The 26,427-nt window shown below is 37.7% G+C and overlaps 1 protein-coding gene and 1 long non-coding RNA gene across 15 annotated transcripts in view; one reads left to right on the top strand and one right to left on the bottom strand.

The window, feature by feature from the left end:
- kmt2cb (lysine (K)-specific methyltransferase 2Cb) overlaps positions 1-21,980 on the bottom strand; it is a 93,173-nt gene extending 71,193 nt beyond the window's left edge. For 7 of the 13 annotated variants that reach the window (XM_038303779.1, XM_038303782.1, XM_038303786.1 and 4 more), the window contains exons 1-2: positions 21,178-21,979; positions 6,276-6,464 (exon numbers count right to left, since the gene is read on the bottom strand). In XM_038303779.1, coding sequence (XP_038159707.1) covers positions 6,276-6,463 — 188 coding nt within the window. In that variant the 5' untranslated portion in view covers position 6,464; positions 21,178-21,979. Of the gene's footprint in view, positions 1-6,275; positions 6,465-21,177 lie in introns of all 13 variants that reach the window. The other 6 variants (XM_038303776.1, XM_038303788.1, XM_038303781.1 and 3 more) reach the window with 2 other exon arrangements.
- Positions 12,235-26,427, top strand: part of LOC119795678 — a 34,142-nt gene continuing 19,949 nt past the window's right edge. For both annotated transcript variants that reach the window (XR_005282358.1, XR_005282357.1), the window contains exon 1: positions 12,235-12,479. This is a non-coding gene — a long non-coding RNA (uncharacterized LOC119795678). The remainder of the gene's footprint in view (positions 12,480-26,427) is intronic.

Genomic DNA, 26,427 nt, shown 5'->3' with positions numbered 1-26,427 from the left:
AATGGCTCTCTTCTTGGGGGTCCTTTATTATTGTCATATTCTCCCAGCAAGTTGCAAAGTTAAGCCATAGTCTTTCCATTTTCAGATGATGAATTGAGCAATGATCTTTAAGAAGATCAGAGCATACTACTGGTTATTATGAGGTTTTTAAAGCTCTACTGAGTTATAAACCTGACAAATACTCCATCCTTCAAATGCCTGATGTGTTCCTTGGTCTTAATGATGTTTGCTCAAGCTTGATACGTTTTTTAGGTGTTTAAACTTGAAGCTGATGCAGTATTCTCTTAAACACAGGTGACAGCACATCATGTAATTAATGGAAATGTCATGGGGAGGGGAAATGTTGTGAAGAAATGTTTTACATTACACCAAACATGGCTGCCTGCAGTACGGCAAAAATACATAAGGGACCAAGTGTTGAGTTGATCCAAGGGTATCGCGCATATTTCGAGCGTTTAAGCTCGAAATATTTTAAAAACCCTTCTTTCACTTTTGATTTTTGCTTGTTATATGACTAAATGTGGAGAAAATACAGATAAGATTATAGTGTCCACTTCTTAAAACAAATTTTTTCACAAATTTCACAAGCATTTCAGAAAATGCAGTAAATGTTGTCAGGATGATATTGAGAACCTTTTTATATCAATACCGAGAAGGCAATTACCATAAATATAAACCAAAAGAATTATCTGAGAGCAAAAAAATAAAAGAACCTATCTAAATGAGAGCAACGTGTCTTATGTGCTGAGGAGGATACACAGAACTGGGAGCAAAAGAAGAGACTAGGGATGTGGGGTAATCACTAGCGCCACTGGAGGGAAAAATCACAAATGGCTGTACGCCAAATGGACCCCTCCCTCTAAATGACTTCCATGGGAAGCAAATCTTAATCACAAGAATGACAGAGAGCCTCTAGCAAACTTTGTTTGAAAACATAATTAACAAAAAGTTGAAGACATGGACTGAAAATGAATCACGGTGAGGTTGAAACTCCTTTGTTCAGAAAAAATTAAGTTATTATAGTGGTGTCCAGTTTCACACACAGACAAGACAATCCCGTTAGCCCCTGTTGAGTTTCTCTGAGCTGTCGGTGACTTCCTAAGCACAATGCCTTACCCAGCCTCGTGTTCATGCACTCATTATTTTGCCATCTTTCTCTACAATGTACTTAAACATTGAAGTTTTGAAGTGACAAAGGTGGCTTCATTACAGAGTACAAGATCTGAAAATAGTTTCAATGACCTGTGTAGCATATATTGTACATGCCTTTTGTGTATGAAGCATTCAACATGGCTCCAACCATTAGTTGTTGGATTAATATTATACTTTTGATGACAAATTAAAGACAGTCAATCTGTTCACAGATATCTTTGTAACCCATCAGATTACTGGGTTATCTAGATTCTTCTTTTTCACATTTATAAAAAAAACAAAAGCCTGGACTCCTAGTTGGACTTGCTAACATACATGTTGAGCTAAACTGAAATAACATGTTAGCCTCTGTTTATGTGCATACACATATTTTTAGGTATTACATGTTCCTGATCAGATTTTAGTAACAGAGCATATGTTTATTTTTAAATGTTTATAGCCTACCTTTTCGAATACCACAGGCTGAGACAGTGTCAATTCAGGCCATGAATGAGAATATGCAATGTGTACATATTATAAACTTTAAATATAAACTCTATTGTCCTCTGGAAAGACTAGAAGACAATTTCGTCCATAGTTCTAACTGCGACTTTGTATATATTTTTGCTGCACTTTTGTCTCTTGCAAGAAAAAAGGTGCTTTTGTAACATTTGCCATACAATTTTATGAATAAACAGATACAAAAAATTAAAGTTTACTTTGGAACCTTTCCTCAATTTTATTCTCTCTATATCAGCTTTAGCAATAAACGAATAATGGTTAATTTTGAACAAGTGAGTGGGGGGAACTCAAACAGAAACCCATTTGTAATGGTTGTGTAATGAAGAAAGGGTTCTCAATTGGACTAAATGGCAAATAAAAAGGCAAAGGGACACAGCGTACTCCTTTTAGTTTAAGAAGCATATGAAATGATTAAACAAATTAGGGACAAAAACAAAACAAATCAAAATGTACTCCAAATGCATAGCTATAACCATTAAAAAAGCCCAAAGGTATACACAAAAAATTTGTTTTTAAATTAGATTTTTGCCTAATTTTCACACAAATATAAAGGAGCCTGTCGCTAGTGTTTTAGTTAAAACCTCACCAAACAAGACCAAGGAGCACCAAGACAAAAACCACATTAGGTCATGGTCTCTGCCTCCAAATGTCTTGGACTTGTCTCTGTACTCGCTGGTCTCTACCGTCCAAGTTCCCAACATATTTATTCTAAAATAAATCTACATTGCACTGTTTTTCAAAAAACTGTGCACACACATCTGCAAATGAATTTTAATGACCAGAATGAAACCAAAACATCCCCCAAGATGCTTTTGAATCATTTTTTTAGACTAAACAGAGAGGGTTTTTAATATAACTTCTCATTTTGAAGTTTTATTCACCACATACAAATCTTCCTTAACTGACAAAATTTACATGGATTTTAATTGCAAATCTACTCAATACATATTTTGCTACACAGAATAAACGGTACCCATTGTTACTGCAGTTTACTATGCAGCGGCAACATCTTTACATAGCCTCCCACACAACATTCAGCTTTAATTATACATATAAACTGCAATCAAAGCATCAAATTTCAGTGTTCAGAGTGCTAGTTATTTCACTGAAAAACACTCAGGACTGGAGCTCAATCCTATACCGTGCACAAATCCCCCCTCCCCAAAGTCCCACCACAGGGAGAGGGGGAAAAAAAGGTGAAAATAATGCTGTGGTAAGTAGTCCCAGACAGCAAAGTGCTGCCTGGAAAACCAGACCAGGATCTTGCTGTTTTGAATTGGACTGGTCAGCAGATGAAGCGTGGGCAAATCTAGTAATTTCCAGCAACCAGGTTTACAAGAACAAATCCAACATCCTCCTTTGTAACATGTTCTTTATTTTATAATGTGAAGTCAGATTCTTAACTGCTGGAGAATAGATTAAGGACAGAATTATCTCTCCATTTGTACACAGAATGACCACAGGGTTTAAATCAGGGATGGTTAGACAGATGTTCGCGCTGAATCTGCATCCAACAGTGATCATTGAAAATTAAATTGAAGTATATATTTACTCATCAAGATCAAGCAACTTAATTCAGTTTAAAGTAATCTTTTCAATGGGGTGTTAACACATCATCTGCATGCTTACAGATTAAGCAATCCATTGGGAAAAGGGTATTAAGATAGATTGAGAGGACCAAATTAGGACTTAAGAAGCCAGCCTGTATGAAGTCAGAATGAGGTCAAAATGTTGTAAACTTCTAAATTTTAGTTTAAACAAAAAAATAAAACTTGAAACAGAAAAAAATAGAAGATTATATTTAATGTCAGATTTTTACCTTATAATGTGAGAAACTAAAAAAGCAAACATAAAAAAAAAATTTAATCTACATTCAGTTTAGTATTTTAGTTACACTTTTTCTTTTTCTTTTTATTGCAGTTTTAGATTTCGTATTTTCAGATTATCTACGTTTTTTGTTTCAAATTCCATTTTCATTTTCAGGATTTTTAAAAAAAAATTTTACATTTTCAAATCAGTTTTCTTCACATTCAGATTTGACAGGAGTGGACGGAAAAAAGTGATTGAAGCAGCAGAGATGTCCCGTTCCATGTTGCATTCATGGACTATGGGAACTCCAACTACTTGGTGAACCCATTCTCGGCAGAATTTATTTGCCTTTTGGCAAAATCCTGTCAAACATATTATGTTAAAGGCATTTACAGTGGAACTATCACTAATCATCAATCCAGTATGTGTAAATATATATAAAAACAGACAGCCATTGTGTAAACCACAAAACTCTCCCATGACTGAAAAGTAAATTCTGCGTCCATTCATGAAAAGATCGTCTGGACTGAGATATATTAACACATCCTTATTTTTTATGCAGAATATCATCTAAATGAAATTTGTATGGTTTTTCAATTAGAAAAATGAAATGGATAGCTTCCGCATTTACTGAATTTTATTACAATATTATGCAAGTTTAATTACAGTATACTGTGCTGTGCGCAAAAATACCTCTGGTAGCATACGTAACTTATTATGTGCTGTGCGTTGGCTCTGCTGTGCCGCCGGTGCATTTTTTTTTTAACAGTTCTGAAAATAAGGTTTGAAACAAACGCTTAATCAAAGCACAGTACTGCGCAGTGTGCGGACATAACTCTGATAGCATAAGGTAGGCCTATGTAACTTGTTCTATGCACCGGTTCTACGCAGAGCTCAGCTGAACGTTCCGAGACCGGGCATAAATAATCCACCTCACAAGAGCAACCTCAACTGCAGGTGTTTTGCCCTGTTGCCGTCGTTTTCGGTCTCCGTCATTAGCATTCATGACTGTCTCTTGTTGCTTAATTAGACTACACAAGGTAGCCTGCAGAATGGCTACCTTGTGAGAAATCGCCGCAGCATCTCGTTGGCACGTTTTTGGCAACTTATCATATGCCTCGAGGAGACTACGTTTTTCTTTCATAGAAAATTATTTCTTTTTTCCAGTCATGATTCACAAGCTAGTTCTAGCTGCCTGGTCGTCAACTCTTTAGGTTAGCTATCTAGGCAGAAGCAGATGCTCAGAAAGGAATCATGGGAGTAAAAAAATAAAATAACTAGGCCAATTTTTAAAATATTTTTGCACATGTTTACATTCATAAAATGGCCAAAAATGAACACTGTAAGGGGATTTCTTGATTACTATAAACAAATTATTTAAACAGCATTTGTATAGAAATGATTCTGTCCGCAACATTTTGATCTATATAAGTGTTGATTACTATAGCTGTGACCACTAAAAGCGGATTCCACTGTATTTAAACTGGAATTACAAGAAATAAATCAAGGGGCCAAGAAGAACCAGAAAAATCTAATATTAACTTAGAAAAAGATATCTGCACATTCTATAAAATGATCTGTACCAAAAGGTTCATTAAGAGTTAAAGGCAGGGTTTTTTTTTCTGGGCTGTTTTTCTTTGCTAATGCCAAGAAAAAAAAGGAAGAGAAAAACAACAACAATGCCCTTTAATAACTCCAGTAACTCCTTAGCTGTATATATATATATAAAAAAAAAAAAACACATTACATCTTTTACAAGATAATTGGTTAGGAGAATCCCCCGATGTATAACATTTAACCACCAACTGGGGAAGCAAGGTATAGATTAATGAATTAATCTGAAGTTAATTACATTTTTTGACTAACGATTAATTGATAAATAGCAGTTTCGTCTTGTATGAAGAGGCTCTTTCCATAACTTGAAGGGCAAAATATTTTTTTAACAAAAGTAGGAGTACATATTTTAGCTGTTTCCTGTGTAAGCTGTATTAAATACTGATTTAATAAACAAAAACATGTTTATTTTCAAAACATCTTTATTTTCAGACGTATTTATAAGATCAATAATAGGAACATATCACTTTCCCGAATAAAAAAAACAAATATTTGAAATGCTTTTGATTTGAAAGTATGTCGCTCTGTAATGCTGTCAGACTCTGTTATTTTTGTTTTAAATGAAATGGGGTTAAACTGTAATGTAGCGCTGTGTTTTAGTCTAATCCTACAATCTGGTGGGAGAGACTATGATATTACCAGTACTTTTGAACAGGTTGTTCTGGTTGCTCTCAAAGGAATGTTAAAACTAAACTCTATCAAGTCCATTTAATCAGAAATGTCTTCCTAATCTACTGTGCGAGTTGCTACCATGTGTTTTACTATCATGTTACATTTTTGTCTTTTGTGCAATACCCTGTGCTTTTCGATCATCATCACACAGCAGAGAAGTTATGCTGCTCTTCCATGCAGCATGGCTAAATGGGCGCTATTTAGGTGATAACAAGTTTATCAAGTGTTTATATCTACAAACAGCACCGAAAAAAGTCAACGGCGGTAATATTACAACACTGGAAGAAATTGTTCTTAAGCTGACATTATCTATTGATCGGATTGAACATATTTTCATCCAAAAAAAACCATGAATTAACAACTTTAAGTAGATTTGTTCACATCCACCATCCGCCAATAACACAAAAAAAGTCTGCAGTATCTCTTTTACTGTCACATCAAACAGCAGCCCTGTCAGTTTGGGGAGAAAATACATTTTTTCTTAAAGACAAAGTTACATCTTTGAAAACTGACAGTACAGAACCTACTTTTTCTTGCTTTTAGAAGTGGACAGGGGTGGTGGTTGGGGTAGGACGGCAGCAGCATCCTTGCGCGGCCTGCCACGTGGTCGCTTGTCTGCATTGGCAGGACTTCCTGTGGACGCGACCCCTACGCTGCTGGATGGCGGCAAGGGTCCCTGGTCAGAGGTCTCCACAGTCTTATCCTCTGATGACATTCTAAAACAAGCAATGATAATAGCTTTAAAAACACAATGTTTAAAATTTGAAGATGGAAACAAACACTAACAAAACTAATTTTTTTTCTTTTCCTAAGCCAGATTTAAAGATGGTGTGCATGAAAACAAAAGCAACATGAAAGTTTGATAAAACACACTCAAATATTTAGGACTTTACATACATCTAAAGAACAGGACTGGATTTTGCCACTGTGTGGGAAATACATGCTAATTGTGCCATAACCCCAAGAGCCAAGGAACCAGGTGTTTTCTTTGTGTGCTTTGCAAAACTACAAACTTAAATGTTACTTTACAATCACAGAAAAAGTTAACATCTGTTAGGGACCGTTATGAAACATTCATCTCAGTTCCCACATTCATAATAACCTGAAACATTTAGTCAGGGACTTAATGTATGGTGCTAGACGATAATGGTATATTCAATAATTTGCAAAAAATTGTGTTGTGGGCTTTATCCACTGCGATGGATTCCCACTCTGATTACCGAAAATTATGTATCCAAGCGATTTAGTAGAAACAGTAAAAGCAGCGATATGTGGGGAGAATATTCTTACTGTGGATGGAGGTAACGCTCTTTTTTCAGTACGGGTGGAGGAATAAAAAAACAGGGTAGGATGATGTTTGTTTAGAAATTATTATGATTTCTATAGGTTTCAAGAGAGTAAGAACTTGATTCAATTCAAAACTTATTTATTAATCCCAAAAAGAAATTCAATTAGAATAGATAACGCCAGGCCTACACCTTGCAATTTTCGGGGCGATTTTCTAGTCGTGCGAGGATTTTTCGATCAGGCCGACTTTCAGCTTGATCATGAGTCGTGTAGTGTATAGGGGGTAATGAGGGCAGATCAGCCTCTCACGACCACCTCCTGATCAGGAATCGTGAGGTGGACCGTCGTGGGCAAATCGCTCAGTTCGCAAACAAGGATTCTTATTTTTCTTCTTCCTCTCAGATGTAAACACAGAAGCATGGCGGGGTTGCGAGTGAAATGGAATTCTTTCTGTAAAATTGACAGACCGTAGCAGGTACGTTTGCTCAACCGTGTGTTTTTCATAATACGTCGTTGCCATTTCTTTTCAGGGCTTTCAGCACAAAATTGCACGAATTGCCAAGGCAGCATGTTTCTCTCTAGAGAGCATCATATTCCTCATTTACTCGTTTGGCTTCCGGATAGACAAGTCAGATTAGCTCCATCTCACTGTGGAGTCCAGTCCGACGTGTTTTTTAGATGTACAGTGTGAGCAGGCAGATCACATCAGAGCGTCGGGCTAAACATGCATCATGAGCTGTGAACTCACACTGTACGACAAAACCCTGCAGTTTCGTCGTGCAATGTGAGCTGTAGCTGCGTGCAACGATTGAAAAAAAAATCACACTGTGTATGCCCGGCTTAAGAGAAAGGGTGAAAGAAGTTCTGGAAAGATGCTCTGAGTGTTTGATAAGACCTATGTTAAATTCTCTTCTCATCAGATTATTTTGACAACACAAGGGGCTAGGTAAAGACAGGATGTTGTTAAGGGATAAAGAAAACCACTCTAACCTCCAAAGAGAAAAAAAAAAAAAAAAACATTTGGAAGTCCTCCTCAGCCTCCTTATGACCACAATGGCTTTAAAAGTTGTGCTCTGTTTCTGCTGGTTGGAGCTTATGTTTTCACCTGTGTCTGACCAAAGTCTATGTCTGACAGAATAAGAGGCAGATAAGGTTCCTGTGACCTCAGCTGCACATATTACTCAGAAATCTAAGATACATGGGATACTGTAGCTAACCTCCATGGATGTGAACGCAGGAGAAAATTTTATGAAAAATCAGAGAGTAGGGTAACAAAAAGCCGGGAAAAACTTCTAAAGACAGCTCAAGGAACATCAGTGTAAGATTGCACTAGGGCTGAAACAATTGAATTATTTGTAATTAGTCAAATATTCAAATCACCATCAAATAAGTTTTAAATCGAGTAATCGTTAAATGGAGTACAGAGACTCAAAAACATGCCTTTAGCTGAAAAAGCGACACACTCAGAGCAGTAATTATACCAATTGTAAAAAGAAAAATATTTGTACATTTTGCATTTAAGATAAAAAAAAAAGTAGTAGTCCATCAATATGCTCTATCCAAAATTATTCATGTGGAAGTTTTAATTTCACCCGGTTTAATTCTACTTTTTTTTTTATTTCTTTAAGGAAATTCTGCTATCCAGTTATCAATCAAAAAACATAATAGATTAATCGATTAGCAAAACTATTATTAGTTGCAGTGCTGGATCGCACCATTTGTTGTAGGAGCAAAATTGGATGTAACCAAGGAGGACACTATTGTTGAAAATAGATCATAAAAAAGCCAGACTGGAATTTGCCAAACTACATGTTGACAAACCACAAAGCTTCTGGAAGAATCTCTGATGGCCAGATAAGACAAAAATTTAACTTTTTGCCAAGGCACATTAGCTCTATGTTCACAGACAGAAAAATGAAGCATATCAAGACAAGCACTGTCCTTACAGTGAAATGGTACAATGAAATCTCAACACAGTTCAAGGGATTCTAGAGCGAAACATGCGGCTTAATGTCAGAAAGCTCAGACCTTCCAGCCTGGGGTTATGGTTATTGCACCAGGATAATGACCCAAAACAAACAGCCAAGAAAGGCTAAAAGGAAAACATTGGACTATTCTGAAGGATTTTTACAACAATCAAACCTGAAATGTCTTTCAACCAATTTTGTGATTTTGAATGTACTTTTAGTTTTAATTATTTTTTGCACAAGCCATGAGCATGTAGATGCTTCACTGCAGGGTTCTTTTGTTTCTATGATATTGAAAGCTTGCATGTGCTGAGACCATTCTTGCAAGACTTTACCGTTACTGTTGTATGAAAGAGTGCTTTCTTCTACTCACATATATGGATCTGCTCGTAAGTTACAACTTTCCTTTCTCTTCCCTTCAGTTTGGCAGCAAAACCACTTTAAGCGTATTACTGGCACCAAAAGGGCTGGAGTGAGAAAGCCAGGATCTCACCTGTTAGCTATAGTGTCTGTATGATTTGAACATTGCGTTTTGTTGTCCAGCCCTAAAAGGCACCCTTCAAACCTGTGACATCTGGAGCAGGTTGCTCATAAGTAGTTGTCAAAAGTATCTGTTGAGAGATGCAGAAGTCTCATTGACAAGAATATTTTATTGCAATCCCAAACATGCTTCATTTGGAAGGGAACAGGACTTTTGCTCAGTTTCTGAAGACATTTGGACACCTATCCAGGAGTCTTTCTCAATTATGTTGTCTCTCACCAGAGCAATCACCAGTTAGAGCTCTGATGTATTTAAGGAGCATGGAGGTTCATGCTCCTGCAAACAATCCAAGTCGGATGCAAATCAATAGTCACCCTTTTTTCTTTTGGGTTGTTGGAGCCTTTTGTTGTGCAGGGGCTATGTGATTGGTCTTTTGAATCATAATCAAATTGACTCCTTGTTTAGGTAAGTTATCAGCTCTTTAAATCAGCACTAGAGACCGCTTTAGTAACGACTGCAGCAGGTAGCGATGGCAGGGCTGCCAGTGGCGGCAGCAGCAGTGGTAGCAGTGGCTGTAGCGATGACATTTATGTTGCTACAGTGTGAGTTCAAGCAACAGAACTGTTAAGGATCTATGTCAGCAGAATGGGAGTATTTTTAAGTGACCAGAGGGGAAAGAAGAATTAGTCCTTGATTGTTTGCAGCAGAACCCTTTGGTTAGCTTAGCATTCAGGCCAGTCTGTAAGCGGAACTCCACTGCTCTGAAACTTCAGAGGTGCAATTCAAAGCAGGTTTTTTCCTTGATAAAGGCCGAGCACAAATAATGTTGGGCATAGCTGGGAAAAAATCTAAACAATTATTTACTCATTCAAAATTACAGAGGAATTAAGATAAGACTCCAAATGTAGTATATTTATTAGCGATTTCCCGATCTGATATCTGTCCAATATCTGCAAAAAACTACTTTCGGCATACATGCCAGCATCAAAAAGCTGTGATATAAGCATGCTGCTAGAAACATTCATTAATTATCAACGCATTAGTTAATAATACATGGGTCAGTTGTTCTTAGACCTATTGTTGTTGACCATTGTTGATTAAGGTTAATTGATTAAGCCTTTTCCAACTTTCAAAACACCAAAATGAGATTTAAGTGTCCTTGATTCAAGTGTTATATCATTCAATAGGCTTGTTCCAATAAATAATGTTGATCACGCAATTAAAATAATTTGCATGATAAATTTAAAAGAGCTTTTCTCTCTAATGATATCTGCAAATGTCCTTTAATTATTAGCCTCTGTTAATAAACATAGATCACATTGGGATCCATTTATGTCCCAACATGGTTTCATCTACTGTACTTTCAGCCTTGTCTAATGAAATTCATACTGCTGTCAGATAGTCAGATTCATGTCAAGTCAAGCGCTCATATGCAGGTGAACACATATGTTCCCATCAGCAGACAGACGGCAACCTTTGAAGGAAGTGGTGCAGTTGTTATAGGGAGGTTGGGGAGGATTCCCTAACAGCTGGCTCTGTTTCTCTGTTTGGAGGTCAGATAGATTTTTTTTCCTACCCCATAAAAAGCAGTGATATTCCTGCGCTGGTACGTAGCCAACTGCGAGCTCCAGGTGGCTTAGCACTACACAAACTTGGTAATTCAGATATTTTGAAAAGGGAGATACAATCAGTACCTCCTGATATAGAAAAGGTAATAGAATGTAAGAAATAAGGGTAAGCTAAAGAAGCAGTGATGCTGAAAAGACAGAAGAAAGATGGATGGAGCAGTGAAGATGAGTAAAACTAACCATTTGAAATTGTTAATCTTAAGCAACATTCTGTCCTAAACTCCCTGACTCAACCATAATGCTGTCAAAAAATAGTGGTGAAAACTTTGTCATTATGATTATAAAAAAATCAAAGTTACGACTAAATCTATTTTTTTTTAGAGCTTGGGCTTTAAAAGTAAAGATCCCTGTATGTTTAGGCCCATCCTGTCATTGTTGGCCATTGTTTGTGCTATGTGACTAGTCTCTTGGATTTTTCCATTTCATCAAGTTGCTTAGTGTTGAAAGTTGATCATGTTGAAGATGTTCTTATTTCTGAGAAAGGCCTAAAGTAGATAGGCAACATGCATTGATACTGGGTAATATAACAGGACTTTTAAGTGGTAAGTCGGGGCGTTACCAGTGTCCAAATATAACTCTTTGTTTCAGATACCATACCGATACTACAGTTTGAGTATTTTCAGATGCACATATTGGTACGATATCAACATGAAATATATGTTACATATTTTGTGGTGTGGAATGTTAAAAATAGATTTGATCAAATGATATTACTTAGAGAATAATAGCCAACAACATTAGGTATTAGAAAACCTGTCCCATTTCTTATTAACCAATTAATTGAATAGACTTTAAAAAGAAGCAGACAAAGTGGAGTGTTTCTATCAGCTTGCTTATATCGGAGATTTTAGATGCAGGCCAATATCGATTATTTTGGCTGATATTGAAACGTTTTAGATATCAGTATCAGATCAGGATATTCCTAACAGGGGTTCTAGGAATTAGGTATGGGATGGTTATTGGTTGCAAGTATAAAAAAGCAGCAGTTTTATCAATCTTGCGTTTTTCATTCATACCACTCCAGCAGTATAAGCATTTTTTTAAAAAATTTTTTACATTTCAGACAGTGTGTTCACGTTGTAAGCAGCTGCAGTATCATAACCCCTCCCCCCATGTCTCCCTGTAGCTGCTGGCTCCAAAGGTTCAGGTAGTGCGATGGAGGAAAGAGGGGAGCACCAGCACGTTGCCCCTGTCTTTGGCCCCTTCAGTGGGTGAAACACATTTAGGTCAGCTGTACTGGAATACATCTGCTACCTCAAGACAACGGGAACGGCTTGGAGAAAGAAGACCCTAGGATTTTTCTGACAGCAGCCGCCAGAGGAAGGAACACAGCTAATATGATAGCCAATCTATGGGAACATCACTCAGGTAAAAAATCCTCTCAAAATGCAATCGCTAACTTTTTTGTCAGGCATTAGTAATGCAAATATCACATTACTAAGGCAGAGAGCTTTATGATTGTGCTGGTCACAACTTCTCCTCTACGAATGTGTATTTGATTAGTTTTAGGTTAAAGGTGAAACTACCGAATCCCTTCATATCTGCAGGTGTGCACTTTTTGCACACGTGTTCATACTTTTCTGATACTTCTTTATGTATGATTAATAAAGTTGCCAAAAATCATACGTATGAGGGGAGAAAGAACAAAGAGAGCCTGCAAAGGAGAGAAACAATTCAACATGACACCTGCAATCGAAAAACAGCTTTCACCAATGCGGTTAAATATCACTATAAGGGAGTAATAAAGTAAAAATGTATTTATGACACCTCTCAAAGATAAGGGGGGTCACAAATTGCTTTACTAAAGATGCACAAAAATAAAACCGCTAGATTCACCAACCCAGTTCAATGGAGATAAAAGTAAAAAATAAGCATGGAGGTAAAATTTGGCAAAAAAAAAAAAAAAAAGAAGAAGAATTAATATAGAGTTTATGTTATAAATGTTATAAAGTTTATGTTTAAAGATCAGCATCAAGAACTCAGCCAACATATTTCCCTCTCTCCTTTAATACATACATTTTATAACTAATCATAATACCGTGAGATTTTGCCTAAGGTTATGACACTGTCATTATTTCACACTGGCCCATACCTACTTGGAATATACAGGCTAAAATGCAATGATGCAGCATGCCATTAGCTCTACCACATTTGCAAAGTTTCACAATTTTTTGTGGTATTTTAGAGCAGTGAAAAACAGGAGCAGAATACACAATGAAGGTTTCAGAACACTCCTATTTACTTTCATTACAAACCAATAGATGTGACGATTTTAATCCAAAGAATCATATAATTAACTTTTTTAAATAAAACATATCATATACCATGCTTTGACCGAAAGTTCAAAGCATCACGACAGCATTGTGTTAGTGGAGGGAGGGTGTCTGTTACCGGATGGACTGGTGCATAGCATGATTAAAATTATGGTACCACAAGGTAAGGACATTAGGAAAAATACTACTGCGTGTGAGGAATCTATAGCCTTTCCATCTTTTACTCAGTATGCTGAGCATTGATCAAATTTGAGCTTAAATGTTTGCTGTTATGATGCTAAAGAAAGTAAAAATACAAAGAGTTCTGTTGTCAAACTTTGGTTAAAAGCTAACAACGGCAGAGGGGAATAAGTGAACTGCAGCAGACATGTTTCGGATGAGAAACTCCACAACAGCTTTGCTAGAACTGGCTAAGGCCTGATCTAATCTCTTGCCAAAGATACAGTCAGGGCAAAAACAAAAGGTTGTGAGGAATTAACTAAAGGTGGGTTAAACAAAAAGATAAAAACCCTCTGATTGCAATGATTACAAAACCAATGTTCTGGGTGCAAAAAGACTCCCTCCAGAGGAACTGATTCTTTTAAGACATCCACCACTAATTGTCTTATTAAAATAATGTTAAAAAAAGAAGATAAAAGTATTTTCTCAAAATTGTTCTTTAGAAACAATTTATTCAGTTTTCTGATCATGAAGGGACATTAGAGCTGGGCGATATGGCGATATATATCGTGAGGACGAGAGAAACATGTGTATATAACGAAAAAAAAAAGAGAATAAAAAGATAATGTGTAGAGAACGTGGTTTTGCGACACTACACCGCTTTACGTCACGCGGCTTTGCACCATACGTTTGCGACATTACTGATGGAGAGAGCCCGTGAAATTTCTTTCTGGCTTGAAAAAAAATTAATGATGGACACCCAAGAAGATTTTACCGTTAAAGCGGAGCTGCCTGGCTTATATGCTAGTTGTCGGGCTGAAGTGGAGAGAGAGGTACGCAGTGGTGCGACACATTATGCGTTGACTACGGACATGTGGATGAGTAGAGCAACACAGCCTTATGAGTCTCACCATCCTTATCACGGACTGGACCCTCCGCGCTCGGTGTCTACAGACCGTGTACTTTCCTGAGGACCACACCGGAGTGATGCTCGCCCAAGGTATGAGCCTGACATTGCTATGCACTTTTGTACGTTCGCTAGTTTTACTATTATTGGTTTTACTAATATGCTTACACCAATGAACTGTGTGCTTTTACAGCATACGCATCCATTACTGGACCTCACTGATATTATAATTTATTCTGAAGGGGGGGAAAGTGAAGGCTACTGCACCTGTGAGTGTTGTGTTTACACACAAAGGTGCTGTAGCATTCACTTTTTGCCCTTTAGAGTAAATCATACTGTGTGTATTAGTGTGTACTGTTTGTTATAGTTTGTTGTATAGTACTGTTGTGTTCCATGTTTTTAAACTGTGCAGCACGTTTCTCTTGTGACTGCTGAAAAATAAAGAGAACAACTGAAACACCCATAATTGTGGTACAGGTCGTATGATGGATCACATTTTTAACTACACTGACACTCCTATCCAGTAGAACATGTGGGCATTTTAATTAATGTATTACCAGTGCAGACACATTTCTTCTTAAATAGGCGAGGCGCCTCCTAGTGGAAAACAAGGTAAGTGAAAGACAAGAGAAAAAACTGGCCTTGGAATTTTATAAAATGTCAATAACAAATGAATATTAAATGATTAATTACTGCAGCGCAATAGCCAAGATTCTATACTGTTCACTGTCATGGCCGCAAATTGCATAACTGGTGTTCTTGGTTTGGGGTTGGGATTCTCATATTAGGAAACAAGATGATGGGTAAAAAATAGGCGATGAAAGATTTTTTTCAACCCTGTCCATCTGACGGACTATGAAAACATAAAATGCAACATCAGTTGTGGTATATCGTGATATATATCGTTATCGTGATATAAAATAATCCATATCGTGATATAGTATTTTTTCCATATCGCCCAGCCCTAAGGGACATAGACCAACTTGTTACTAACTGTTACATGCCCAAGGACAAAGCTGAGTTACGTCTGATTATTTTGGCTCATTTATTCTGATCAAGGTTCTGTCCAAGTATTTATTTGTTCCTTTTCCATTACAGCCAGTGATCACAGTCTGACCTTTTCAGGGTTAACCAAAAGTATAAGGGGACAGATAAAACTACCGATCTTTTTATCCTCCTTTCTTATACCGTAATGAACTTCAAATGCCTGACAAAAAAATGTACACTTTCGACACCATTTTACATTACATAAAAATAAAAGACAAAGTCTAAGGCTGAGTAATAAAGCTACATATTACACTAATATATAACTGTTTAATACATCCTCTGGGATTTATTTTCTGTTCTCTTTGCATCACAAGGTTAACACAAGAGATAAATCAAATAAAATATGCATCTGTGGCATTTCTGAATGAATTCTTTTTCAAACAGTGTATATAAAGAAACAGAAGGCAACCACTGCTCATAAGTCAGGAATAAGACATGTTCATAAATTTGGCTAACATTGCCCAATAGATACTTTGAAGAAAAACCGGGCCCGTTTCTAAACCAACACTTTGACCAAATTCTGAAGGCTAGCGCCGTTATAAATACCTTTCTCACAATGGTGAGGACACAACAACTTCAATCGATGCTGAATTAACCCAGATGTTTCCCAAAATACACCAAAGACTGACAAGATTACCTAAATGCTTATGGAGGGCAACCATGGTGAAGAATGTAGGGACTGGCCCTGCAACCAGAGGGTCTCTGCTACAAACCCAAACTCATTCGGTCTCGGGGGTGGTGTTCTTGGGCAAGACACTTCCACCAGATTACGCAATGATGTCCATGTGGTTAGAAAAGGTTCCATCAAGTGATATTACTCAAACAGAGAAAAATAGTCAACACAACAGGTATGAGAACAGCTGACCCATGTAATATTGACAAGTAGGTTTCACAAACTTTAGTGTTTTATTCAGAATCCCAATATGAAAGATTTTAGGTAGATATCATCCAGTATTACGGTAGTTTTTTGCCTTATACATGGGATGTCCCTTTCCCCGATACAACTTTTTAATTTCTGATACCGATTCTGCAGCTTGGGATGTTGACAGTTACAGATATTGACAATGTCGGCATAAATCATGCATATGTTCATTCCTTATTTTATAGCGTGTGGTGTTAGAAAACCATTGATCAAGTGATATTACTCGGGAAAAAATTGTCAAAAAGAACAGCAATGAGAACTGACCCATGTATCTTAAAGCAATGGCTTACATAAAATTTAAACAATAGTTGATATAAGCAGAGTATTTTTATCATTTTGTTTACACCAGAGATGTTAGATCCATATATTCCAGTATTCGGATTTTTTCAACATCTGACTGATTTCCTGTATCGATATTTGTTCGGGACATCCATGTGACCGCTGATGGTCGGCAATCTGCCCCAGGGAAGCTGTGGCAACTATGCAGATTTCCAACTATTGCTTGAATGTGCGTGAATAACTAAACGTACAGTAAAGCACTTGCTATACAACCACAGGGCAAATACCATTTTGTTTAGAATCTGCTGTTGTTTAAAGCTGCTGAGCAGTGAAAACTTTTATATACTGTGTTAGGTTGATTATTTACTAATATAAAAGATGCACGGAGGTCTTAAAAGGGTATGATTGCATTGCCTTAAATATTTTGATTATACTGTTAGGGATTTAAGAAGGGAAAGTACACAATGCAACCCCTTCCCCCCTGTTGCTGTGCACTGGGGGCCTACTGGTTAACCCTCATCGACAGAACAAATTAAGCAGACAATGTTCCCTGCCAAGGTAAGAGTCAAAGAAGTGGCAACAAAATGCAATAACCCCCTTTTTTTTTCTATTATTACTAGGCTACTGACTAGTTAGTACAAAGAAAGTAAAACCTCCTAGGGTTTTATTATTTAGCCACAATCCTTACTTTACGTTTAAGTAAAGCTATTGTTGATATAAATCAATATATGTGTATTATTTTCACAGCCAAAAGGAAGTCTTATTTTGAAGAAAAAATTAAAAAAAAAATCAGATGAATTTACAGATTCTGTTTTAAGTTCAGTGTGTGTAATGAATTATAATACTACTGGTACTTTTTCATAGGTAATCATAACATGAGAATCTCTAATCTGCTAATACCAAGTTGTAAACACTTGTATTGAACTTTTGCCATGTTATACCTAATGTTGCGTATTCTAACTTTGCTGGGCAATGAAATGGAGCAGTTGCAATTGGATGCTTATTATGGCCTACATGCCAATCTTTACAAACGGGGTTTTTTTTATACTGCTTTCAACTGTGGTCTCAGGTCATTTTCTTCTGTAGCCATTAAAGGAATAGTACACCCAAAACATGATTAGCCTTCATTTTCTACTCACCTCCATGCTGAACAACACTCTGGAGTACTTTTTTGATATCTCAAATGCATCTGGAGATCTGGGAGGCTTCTTGCTGTCTGCTGACATTCAAATAATGGAGGTCCATGGCGCCCGAGACAGAAAGGTCCATAAAAGTCCACAAAAACGTGTCAATATTCCTCCATACTGCTCGTCCAATGTAATCCAAGTGTCCTGAGTGGGTAGCATCCAGAATTTACTCGAAACGAAGTCATTTAGAATGTTTTTAGAGCATAAACAGTAGTGTATAGGATTTCCTAATAGCGCCCCCATGCGCGCTCGCGATTCTACGGAAGCCGGCAGACCAAACCAGCGCATTCAGCTCGGCAAAGAACTCATGCTCTTCCTCAACACTGAAGTCCTCAGACATTTTTCTTTCGTTGTTTCTTTCTTTGCACAGGTAAACAGCACATTTCTTCTTCTACGCTTGCATTATCGGCAGACCAGACGCTGAATGCGCACTTTCTTCCGGTTTGGTCTGCCGGCTTCCGTAGCGTCGTGAGCGCGCATGGGGGCGCTATTAGGAAATCCTATACACTACTGTTTATGCTCTAAAAACATTCTAAATGACTTCGTTTCGAGTAAATTCTGGATGCTACCCACTCAGGACACTTGGATTACATTGGACGAGCAGTATGGAGGAATATTGACACGTTTTTGTGGACTTTTATGGACCTTTCTGTCTCGGGCACAATAGACCTCCATTATTTGAATGTCAGCAGACAGCAAGAAGCCTCCCAGATCTCCAGATGCATTTGAGATATCAAAAAAGTACTCCAGAGTGTTGTTCAGCATGGGGGTGAGTAGAAAATGAAGGCTAATCATGTTTTGGGTGTACTATTCCTTTAAGGAAATTTTATTATCAGACTACAATAAATATTCTCCTTTAGCTTAAGGGGAAACTTGAAGATATTTGGGTTGGACCTGGAGTTAGAATATGTCCCATTTCATGTGTCAACTGGCGAAACAGGAATCAGAACTGAAAATAATGGAAATCATGGATTATGAAGTCTTCCAGAAGTAATATACATATCAATATCAATACAGTACTCAGAGTACTGTATTTCAAGTGTTGATTTTTTTGGTCTTAAAGCTAAAAAATAAAAATAACCAATTTGGAAAGATTATAAAAGACTGAAAAGAAAAAGATTTTTGGAAAAAGAAACAGTTTCTTGAAAAGCATGTCCATGTACTACACAGTGTATAACCTTCATACATGTTGTGAGCCCCTTTTCATTTATTTACTGCAGCATCAGAGCACAGCATGGAGGTCTTCAATCTTTAGCTCCCATTGACGGTTTAAGGAAGCCCTGGCTGATTTAATAGCAGCCTTCAGCACATCTCCGACAGCAGCAGATGACATGGGGCCCTAAATCATCACTGAGTGTGAAAACTTCACATTGGACCACGGGCAACATCATTTTCTCAGCTTTTTCCCCCTCCATATTCTGGAATTTTTTTAATTCCAACTGAAACAGAAAATATCTCATTTTCTTTCAAGCTAAAAAGTACATCGGTCAGCTCTGTCTCCACCCCCCGCAACACTGAATGCATAAATTTCTAGATTAGGATGTAGCCCATGTCCTGAAAATAACGAGTTGGCTATTGAAACAGACAACAGCTGTAGTCCACTTAGGTTTATAATCGCCTCTTTGGTTAACATTGTTGCTAGTACACTTATATTTCTACCATACTTCCTCCTTCCACTGAACTTTTGGATAATATGCTGAAATACTGCAATCTGAACAGAAAACTTAATTGGTTTACAATCCCAGGAGGGTCTCAATGAATGTGCACAAGAGAACTGTCAGATCAACAGTCTTCCACATGACATTGTAGATATGGCTGCGACATAACATTTCAGCATTGAAGAAATCTTCAATTGTTCTTCATATTATTGATTTTTGAGTAATTGTATTTTGGGTTTTATTACGTTTAAGCCATAATCAAAAATCAAAAAGGTACAACACTTGTATCAGAAATGATGAAATCCATTTCATTATACTCCTTTTTTCTTTTTCTACAGAGCTGCTCTTGCAAGCATGTAATCCGTCTAAGTCTATGAAAAAGAAGACAACAAAGATGAAATGGGAATATATGGGTATAAGAGACTATGAACTCATCCAGAGCATCATTACTACGTAAATGTAATTGTCTCCACATAATAATGACAATTGTTGAAAAAAAAAATGTTTCTACACAACTGCACTAGTCTTTTATAGCTGGATTGACCTGCAGAATGATGAAAACCAGTGGCCAAACTCTAATGTAGCTATAACCAGTTAATGGCTATGATATTATATCAATACCTAATAAAAAATATATTGATATGTAAATCTTCAGTAGAGAAACAGGTGGTTTACTGTAACCAGACAGTTCAGCTATATGGTTGAAATGCAGACATTTTGGAGCAAAATCCTAAACAAAACACCACTCAGGGTGAATATATTGAGAAGGACTGGGTGGAGGATTCAGTGCCTAGATGCTCTAAGCAGTTGTGAGCAGAAGTGGTGCCAATTAAAGCATGCTAACGTTAGCTTTTGTTACCAACATCTCGGGTACAAAGCAGCTGCATAGGAGCTAACTCCAGCTAGAGCTAGCCTGTTGTGTTGGAACTCTGTCGCTTTTCCTCGGTCATATCGACTAAAAGCGACAATGACATCGATCACATTCAAATAAAATGTAGATGTCACAGCCAGCTTCATGCATCACATTATATCCTTAGATGACAACTCTGAAAAGAGGCTCACAGAGCAAACAGGTTACCAGTGGATGCAGGTAGTTCACCAACTCATCCTAACTATAATACACATCAAAACACTTGGGAAAATAAAAGATTATCTAATGTTTAAAAGTGACTGGAGGTGCAGCATGTTACTTTTTTTGATAAAACCCATTTGATCAGCCTCCAAATGAGAAGAAGGCGATGATCAGGGATTTTTGTCCAGCACACAAAGGCTCGGTCTATTCAATGAAACGGAACTGTTCCAAAGAACTACAATGCCCCACTAAAAGTGAAAATGCTACATTACAGATCGACGCTTATATCTAGTTCTGCTTCTCCTTGAACGATGGGGATCGCTGTATCTGGTTGTTCATATTCAAAAGGAGCAGAAACCTAAATTTTCGGCTTATATAGCAACAACGAACCTTTCCATTTAATGTTCCGTTCAATAGTCTGAGTCATGAAAAGCCGAGGCGGCGACAAATCCCCCCCCACCACCACCATCAGACTGGAGGATGATGTTGGCTCAGACTCATAGCTAAAAAGGTTCATTCCAAGCCACGAATGACAGCATAGAAAGTTCTGACTCCATCTTACCTTCCAGCCCTATGGACAGAGAATTATCCTCTTCATGTCCCAATATACTGGGGGGATTAAACGTCGTACTTTTATCTGCCAGCAAGCTAGCAAGCTAATGGAGCTAGCTAGCCTCTCTCCAATGAAACAAGACTGCAGTTCTCAAAAACGCACAGCACATATCATTGTATCCCAGCGTTGCAATGGTATTCCCAACTTTGCCCATTTGATGGAAAAGCGGCTGATGTAAATCCAAAGGAAAAGCAATTCGCTTGCTTTCTCATTTGCGACGGGGAGGGGGGGGATCACTTTCCTTTCTCCAATGACAGCTGTCGAGTTCGGGTTTATAATACAGCTAGTTGCTGTTAGCCACCCAAGTCTACGGCCAGTAGCAATTTCACCACCAACATAGAAAACGCCCACAAATACTGAATTTTAGGCTCCCCTATGAGCCAGCTTTCCCTAAACTTCAAATGCGAATCCAGGGGAAAAGTATGGCTGCGGCTGAAGCAAATGTTGGGCACGGACCGCTGGCTTGGCAACTGCTTCTATTTTCTTCAGCTGCGACAAGCTGCGGGACCGAGCGGCCAGTTAGGGACTCTCGTAACCAGCCTGCCACGCAGTAACAACCGGCTCCAAAAATGTGCAAAAACAAACATTGGCTTCCCAAAAAATGACCCTCCGTCTGCCATACGGACCGAGTAGAAATATCAGCGAGGAAGGTGATAAAAGCAAGTTGAAGATGACGCTTCGCTGTACTCTATAACGGTGGCCATATCTAATGATAAGTGGCACCGAAGCACAGCCGCCTAGGCTCCCAACAAAATAGTCCCATCTCTTCCGAGCAGACGGTTATGTTCAGATCTTTCTAAACAGCCGAAAAAAACATCCACTTTAAATGTTTAGCAAATATGTTCACCTATCGATAAGACGAGGCAGCAAATGATATGAAGTAAATCGTTTCACAATTTCTTCAAAATACTCTCTGACCCTGCGGAGGGATATCGGCATTTAGTAAATAAAATAATGGCATGGGAGAATACAAAACCACGGATTGTGGAGTCGACTCTTACTGGAACCGGATTGGTAATAGTTCATCCCTAATTTCGTGAAAAAAATATTCCAGCTACAGCTGGCAGGAGTGAATCCAACTGTTGGCCTTGGTAACTGCAATAAACCATACAGGGAATGACTTTTGCGCGACAGACATGCTCGTTCAAATCATAAACAATTGTGGTTTAGGTGGCTCCCCTGTGCCTTTTCTTCTTCTCCGTCCCCTCTACACTCCCAACCCCCATTCACACGCTCACACACACATACAGACACACACACACAGCGGGCGTTACATTGCAAGTAAAGGTAGTACACCCCTGCAAGCGAGCAGACATATATAGGCTGCACACTCTGTACATGCAGGGGTTAACTTTCGTAAAAGTCCCCAGGGGTTGGCTTTCAGCTGCACACATAATATGCGATAGAGCGATGGGTGTTGTTTATTTACCTTCATTTTACAATTCTAATGGGTTCCTCTCAGCCCCATAATAGCTAGTTCTAGAGTTACAGAGGAATATAACATTATAAAAACAAATGTGCATAATTTGTTTTAGCTGTGAGCTTTGGAACCTTTCACCAAACTAAGAGCTCTCCCTAGTGGCAGGCGAGTAACATGTTAACGTGCCTGGGGAAATTATTCAACCATACATTTCAGTGGATTTTATTGGTAATTTATGAACATAACGTAGAAAATCGTTTAAAAGTGGAAAGACAATGATACATTTTTATTTTAGTTTAACATAAATGTATGAGATGATCTGACAAATGTGTTTTCTGGTTAATTAATTGTTAAACAGCCTGAAATGTTCTGGTTCAGTGATGCCGATAAGCTAAAAGTTTTATTCAATTTCAGTGTGTTTAAACTGGCTACGTTTTGTTTGTAAAGCCTGGAAGAGGCGTCAGACATGTTTATTTAAAAATAATTTATGAGTATATTGTGCCCACTCTATCTGGTCCTTATGTTTATATTAGTGTCTTATAGCCCTTGAGGACTGGGACACAAAGGTAATAGAATATCCAATTCAAAAATATCCAATTCACTTACTAACCTAAAACTAGTGGTGTCTATTAATTTAGTGCCATATTTACTCTGACACCCCAAATTAAAATCCACTGGTACCTGTTACCTTAAGCCCCCAAACTAGACAACAGTCAAGCTGTGTGCAATTTTAATCTAAGAATCAATCCAGCTATTGCATGAAGGGTTAATTTTTAAAGAACATTTGTGAATAAACAACATTCTGAAATCAACAGAAAGGTCAAGAATACATTTATGCAGACAATTGAAGCACTATGGCAGTATGTTGATGATTTAGAGAGGCTTTTCTTCATGATGTTCAGAGAGGTGGTCAGAGTTCAAATGAGATGGGAGTTAAAGATAGATGGGAGTAATATGGAGAAATCTTGGAAGAGAAAATTTCTGCAACATTTTACAGGTGACAAAAGATTGAAACAGTTATAAAAAGGTTCACCTTCTAACAAGTCCACAACCAAATTGTAGTCCAGACCTAAATCCAATAAAAAATCTGGAACAGTAACTGAAAAAACAAACACCCTACATCCAATCTGATGGAGCCTTATTTATTTAGTGCAGACAGACATTATTTTTGTCTCTTGCTAGAAGACATGCAGATGACCTTACAGTAAATAGTGTTTTTACAAAGTATGAACTAACAGGATGAATGGTGTTCTAACAAATGCACAACTCGCTTTTCATGTTTTTATAAAAATCTAACTAAAACATGTATCTTTCACAGAAAAATTAATACCATATTATGTGCTGGGTACATTCTACAATACTTTAAACTTACTTCCAGATATTTTACAATACATATAAAAATCTTGTTAGCATTATTTACATACTTTTGAGCCAGTAGTTTAAATCTGGTATGATTACTGATACTTTTTTCTGTTTCAAATTCTTTACACGGCTAAGTGTTCAATTCGGGTTACTTTGTTGTACTAATTCATGACAAAATATTGCCTCAAGGCAGATCTAGATTGTGTTTGTGAATGACAGATGTTGCAACTTTGGGAATCACTGTCAAATAAAAGCACCACTGAAAGGACATTGAACTGTTAGCTTTCAGCATGAGGCCATGTTATCTACCCTTGGAGTTTACACATTGTTATAATGATGTATGTCCCTCTTACTGCTAATTGTGCAGCAGAATTCAACAGGATCTTAATGCCTTCTTTCTGATATCTTTAGATTTTCGTCATGTCTCCTTGTCAGCATCCCTAACTTCACCCAGAGATTTGCATGCTGTAGCGGAGACAATAAATTGCTGGACTAATTCATTTAAAGAGCCCATGTTGATTGGCTGTGACAAAAACACACCGAGACTAAAATATAAAGAAAATCACTGATATTGGTTAAAGACTCCTCTCTCCAATGATAGGCCATCAGAGCCAGGGGACTAGACACCTTATGCCAACATACTATAGGATTGGAACTGAAACCAGTGCTCTCTCATGACTCAACTTGAGATGCCATCAAAAGTCAAGGTAAACCCTCTTCCAAGTCTTTCTCCAATTGTGCCCAGAAGATGAAAATTACTTCAAAGTCTGATGGAGGTGTTATGACACCTTAACTTTTTGGGTGATAAGCAGATAATCTTCAGTACTTAACAAGATGTTTTTTCAACACTTAATCAAATGAATGCAAAGAAAAGGTCGATCCTTGACCTGCCTGAATAGTTTTTTGGAATGTCAAAAACCAAAATTAATTGCATCACCAAACACAGCTGCTCTCACAGTAGTCTTTCTCACTAGATATGCAGCTGGATAACGAACACTTTTACACATGACATGGGCATTTAATGGGTACATGGCACCAGATTTAGAACTGGGCAAAGGGCCCTAACAACAAATAAATAAATGTTCAAAAGGCTGACTGATAGCAGGTATTGGAAGCACTGTATGACACGTCAATATAAGCAGCAATGTCCCACTTTCATCATGGACAGGAAAAAATGTGCAAAACGTGGTCAGTCGCTTCCTCACACCCCAATGCCTAATAACATCATAAGCCAATTTAACAGCAATCGTGAAACCTAGTTGTCAACAAAACCTTAAATAACAGGAGCTCCCACAAAATGTTTATTGCGAGGCATCCATTTTCTAAGTAGCAACCCAGTGTGGAAGTAATAATCCCACAAACAGTTTTTGATTGCTTCTGAGAGAAGGACTTAATCAAAAACACCACTCAGTAAATGGTTTGTTTCTGTAAATTTTTTTAGGTCCTCTTTTGACACTATAAGAGAAAAAATATGTATTTTCACAACCTGCCTTATTGGTGGTGGCAAAAACCTATTGAGACAAAAATCTACAGAAAATAATATATATTTATTAAAGCTTCTTCTATGGTTTTTTTTTTGGGTGTGCCAGTGGAACCAAGGTTGGAAAGCCTCCCTAAGTCTCCAGGTGTACTTGTGAGAAGACAGAGATCCAGTGGCAGTCTTCAGTCAGCTTTTATAATCCCAGGGATATTGGTCAGAGTTTCCCAGTCAGGCTAAGTGCCACGACTGACCAGGACCTGCCAGCAGCAAAAAAAGAGAGAAACAGGTCCTGCATAAAAAATACTAATAAAACAACGAGGCAATCACAGAAGAATCAAATTCAAAAACACCTTTATCCTACATTGGTGTATCAAACCAAAACCTGGTGGATCTCCAGCCTGCGTGTGTCTCTTGCGCACAGAGACGCTTTTTGAGATGTACAGTGAGGAGAAGGACTGAGGGATTCTTTTTGATGTGGAAAACATCCGGTGCTCCTCATGAGGACCAAGGCACTGACAGAATCCAAAACTGCACCAGCGACTACATTAACATCTGTGTTGACAACAATGTGCCACTCATGAAAGTACAATGTGTTTCTACATTAAAAAGTCCTGGATAAACCATTAAATGTTGAAATGCTTGAAATGCTGTTATCAGGGAGAAAAGAAGATCGTTTAGATATGGAAACAAGTAAAGTAAAACTAGGAATGGAAAAGTATCTACCAGAGGAAGGTGGAAGACCAGCTGCAGTAGGACAACATCAGAGGGGTTTGGAAGAGCCTGAAAACAATTTCAGGTCACAAAAAAAGCTCCAGGGCTGTTAGTGATTTCAGGCTTTTCAATTAATTTAAGTTCAGTTCAGTTTGACTCAATTCCATTTATTGAGATACATTTTATTTAAATGGTACCAATTCAAAACATCTCGATCCACCTTACA

This window comes from Cyprinodon tularosa, unplaced genomic scaffold (assembly GCF_016077235.1).
Source record: "Cyprinodon tularosa strain WSP-4 unplaced genomic scaffold, ASM1607723v1 ctg52, whole genome shotgun sequence".
Taxonomy (NCBI): Eukaryota; Metazoa; Chordata; class Actinopteri; order Cyprinodontiformes; family Cyprinodontidae; genus Cyprinodon; species Cyprinodon tularosa.
The sequence above is the reverse complement of the archived record's forward strand: the minus strand, read 5'-3'. Positions and strand labels throughout refer to the sequence as shown.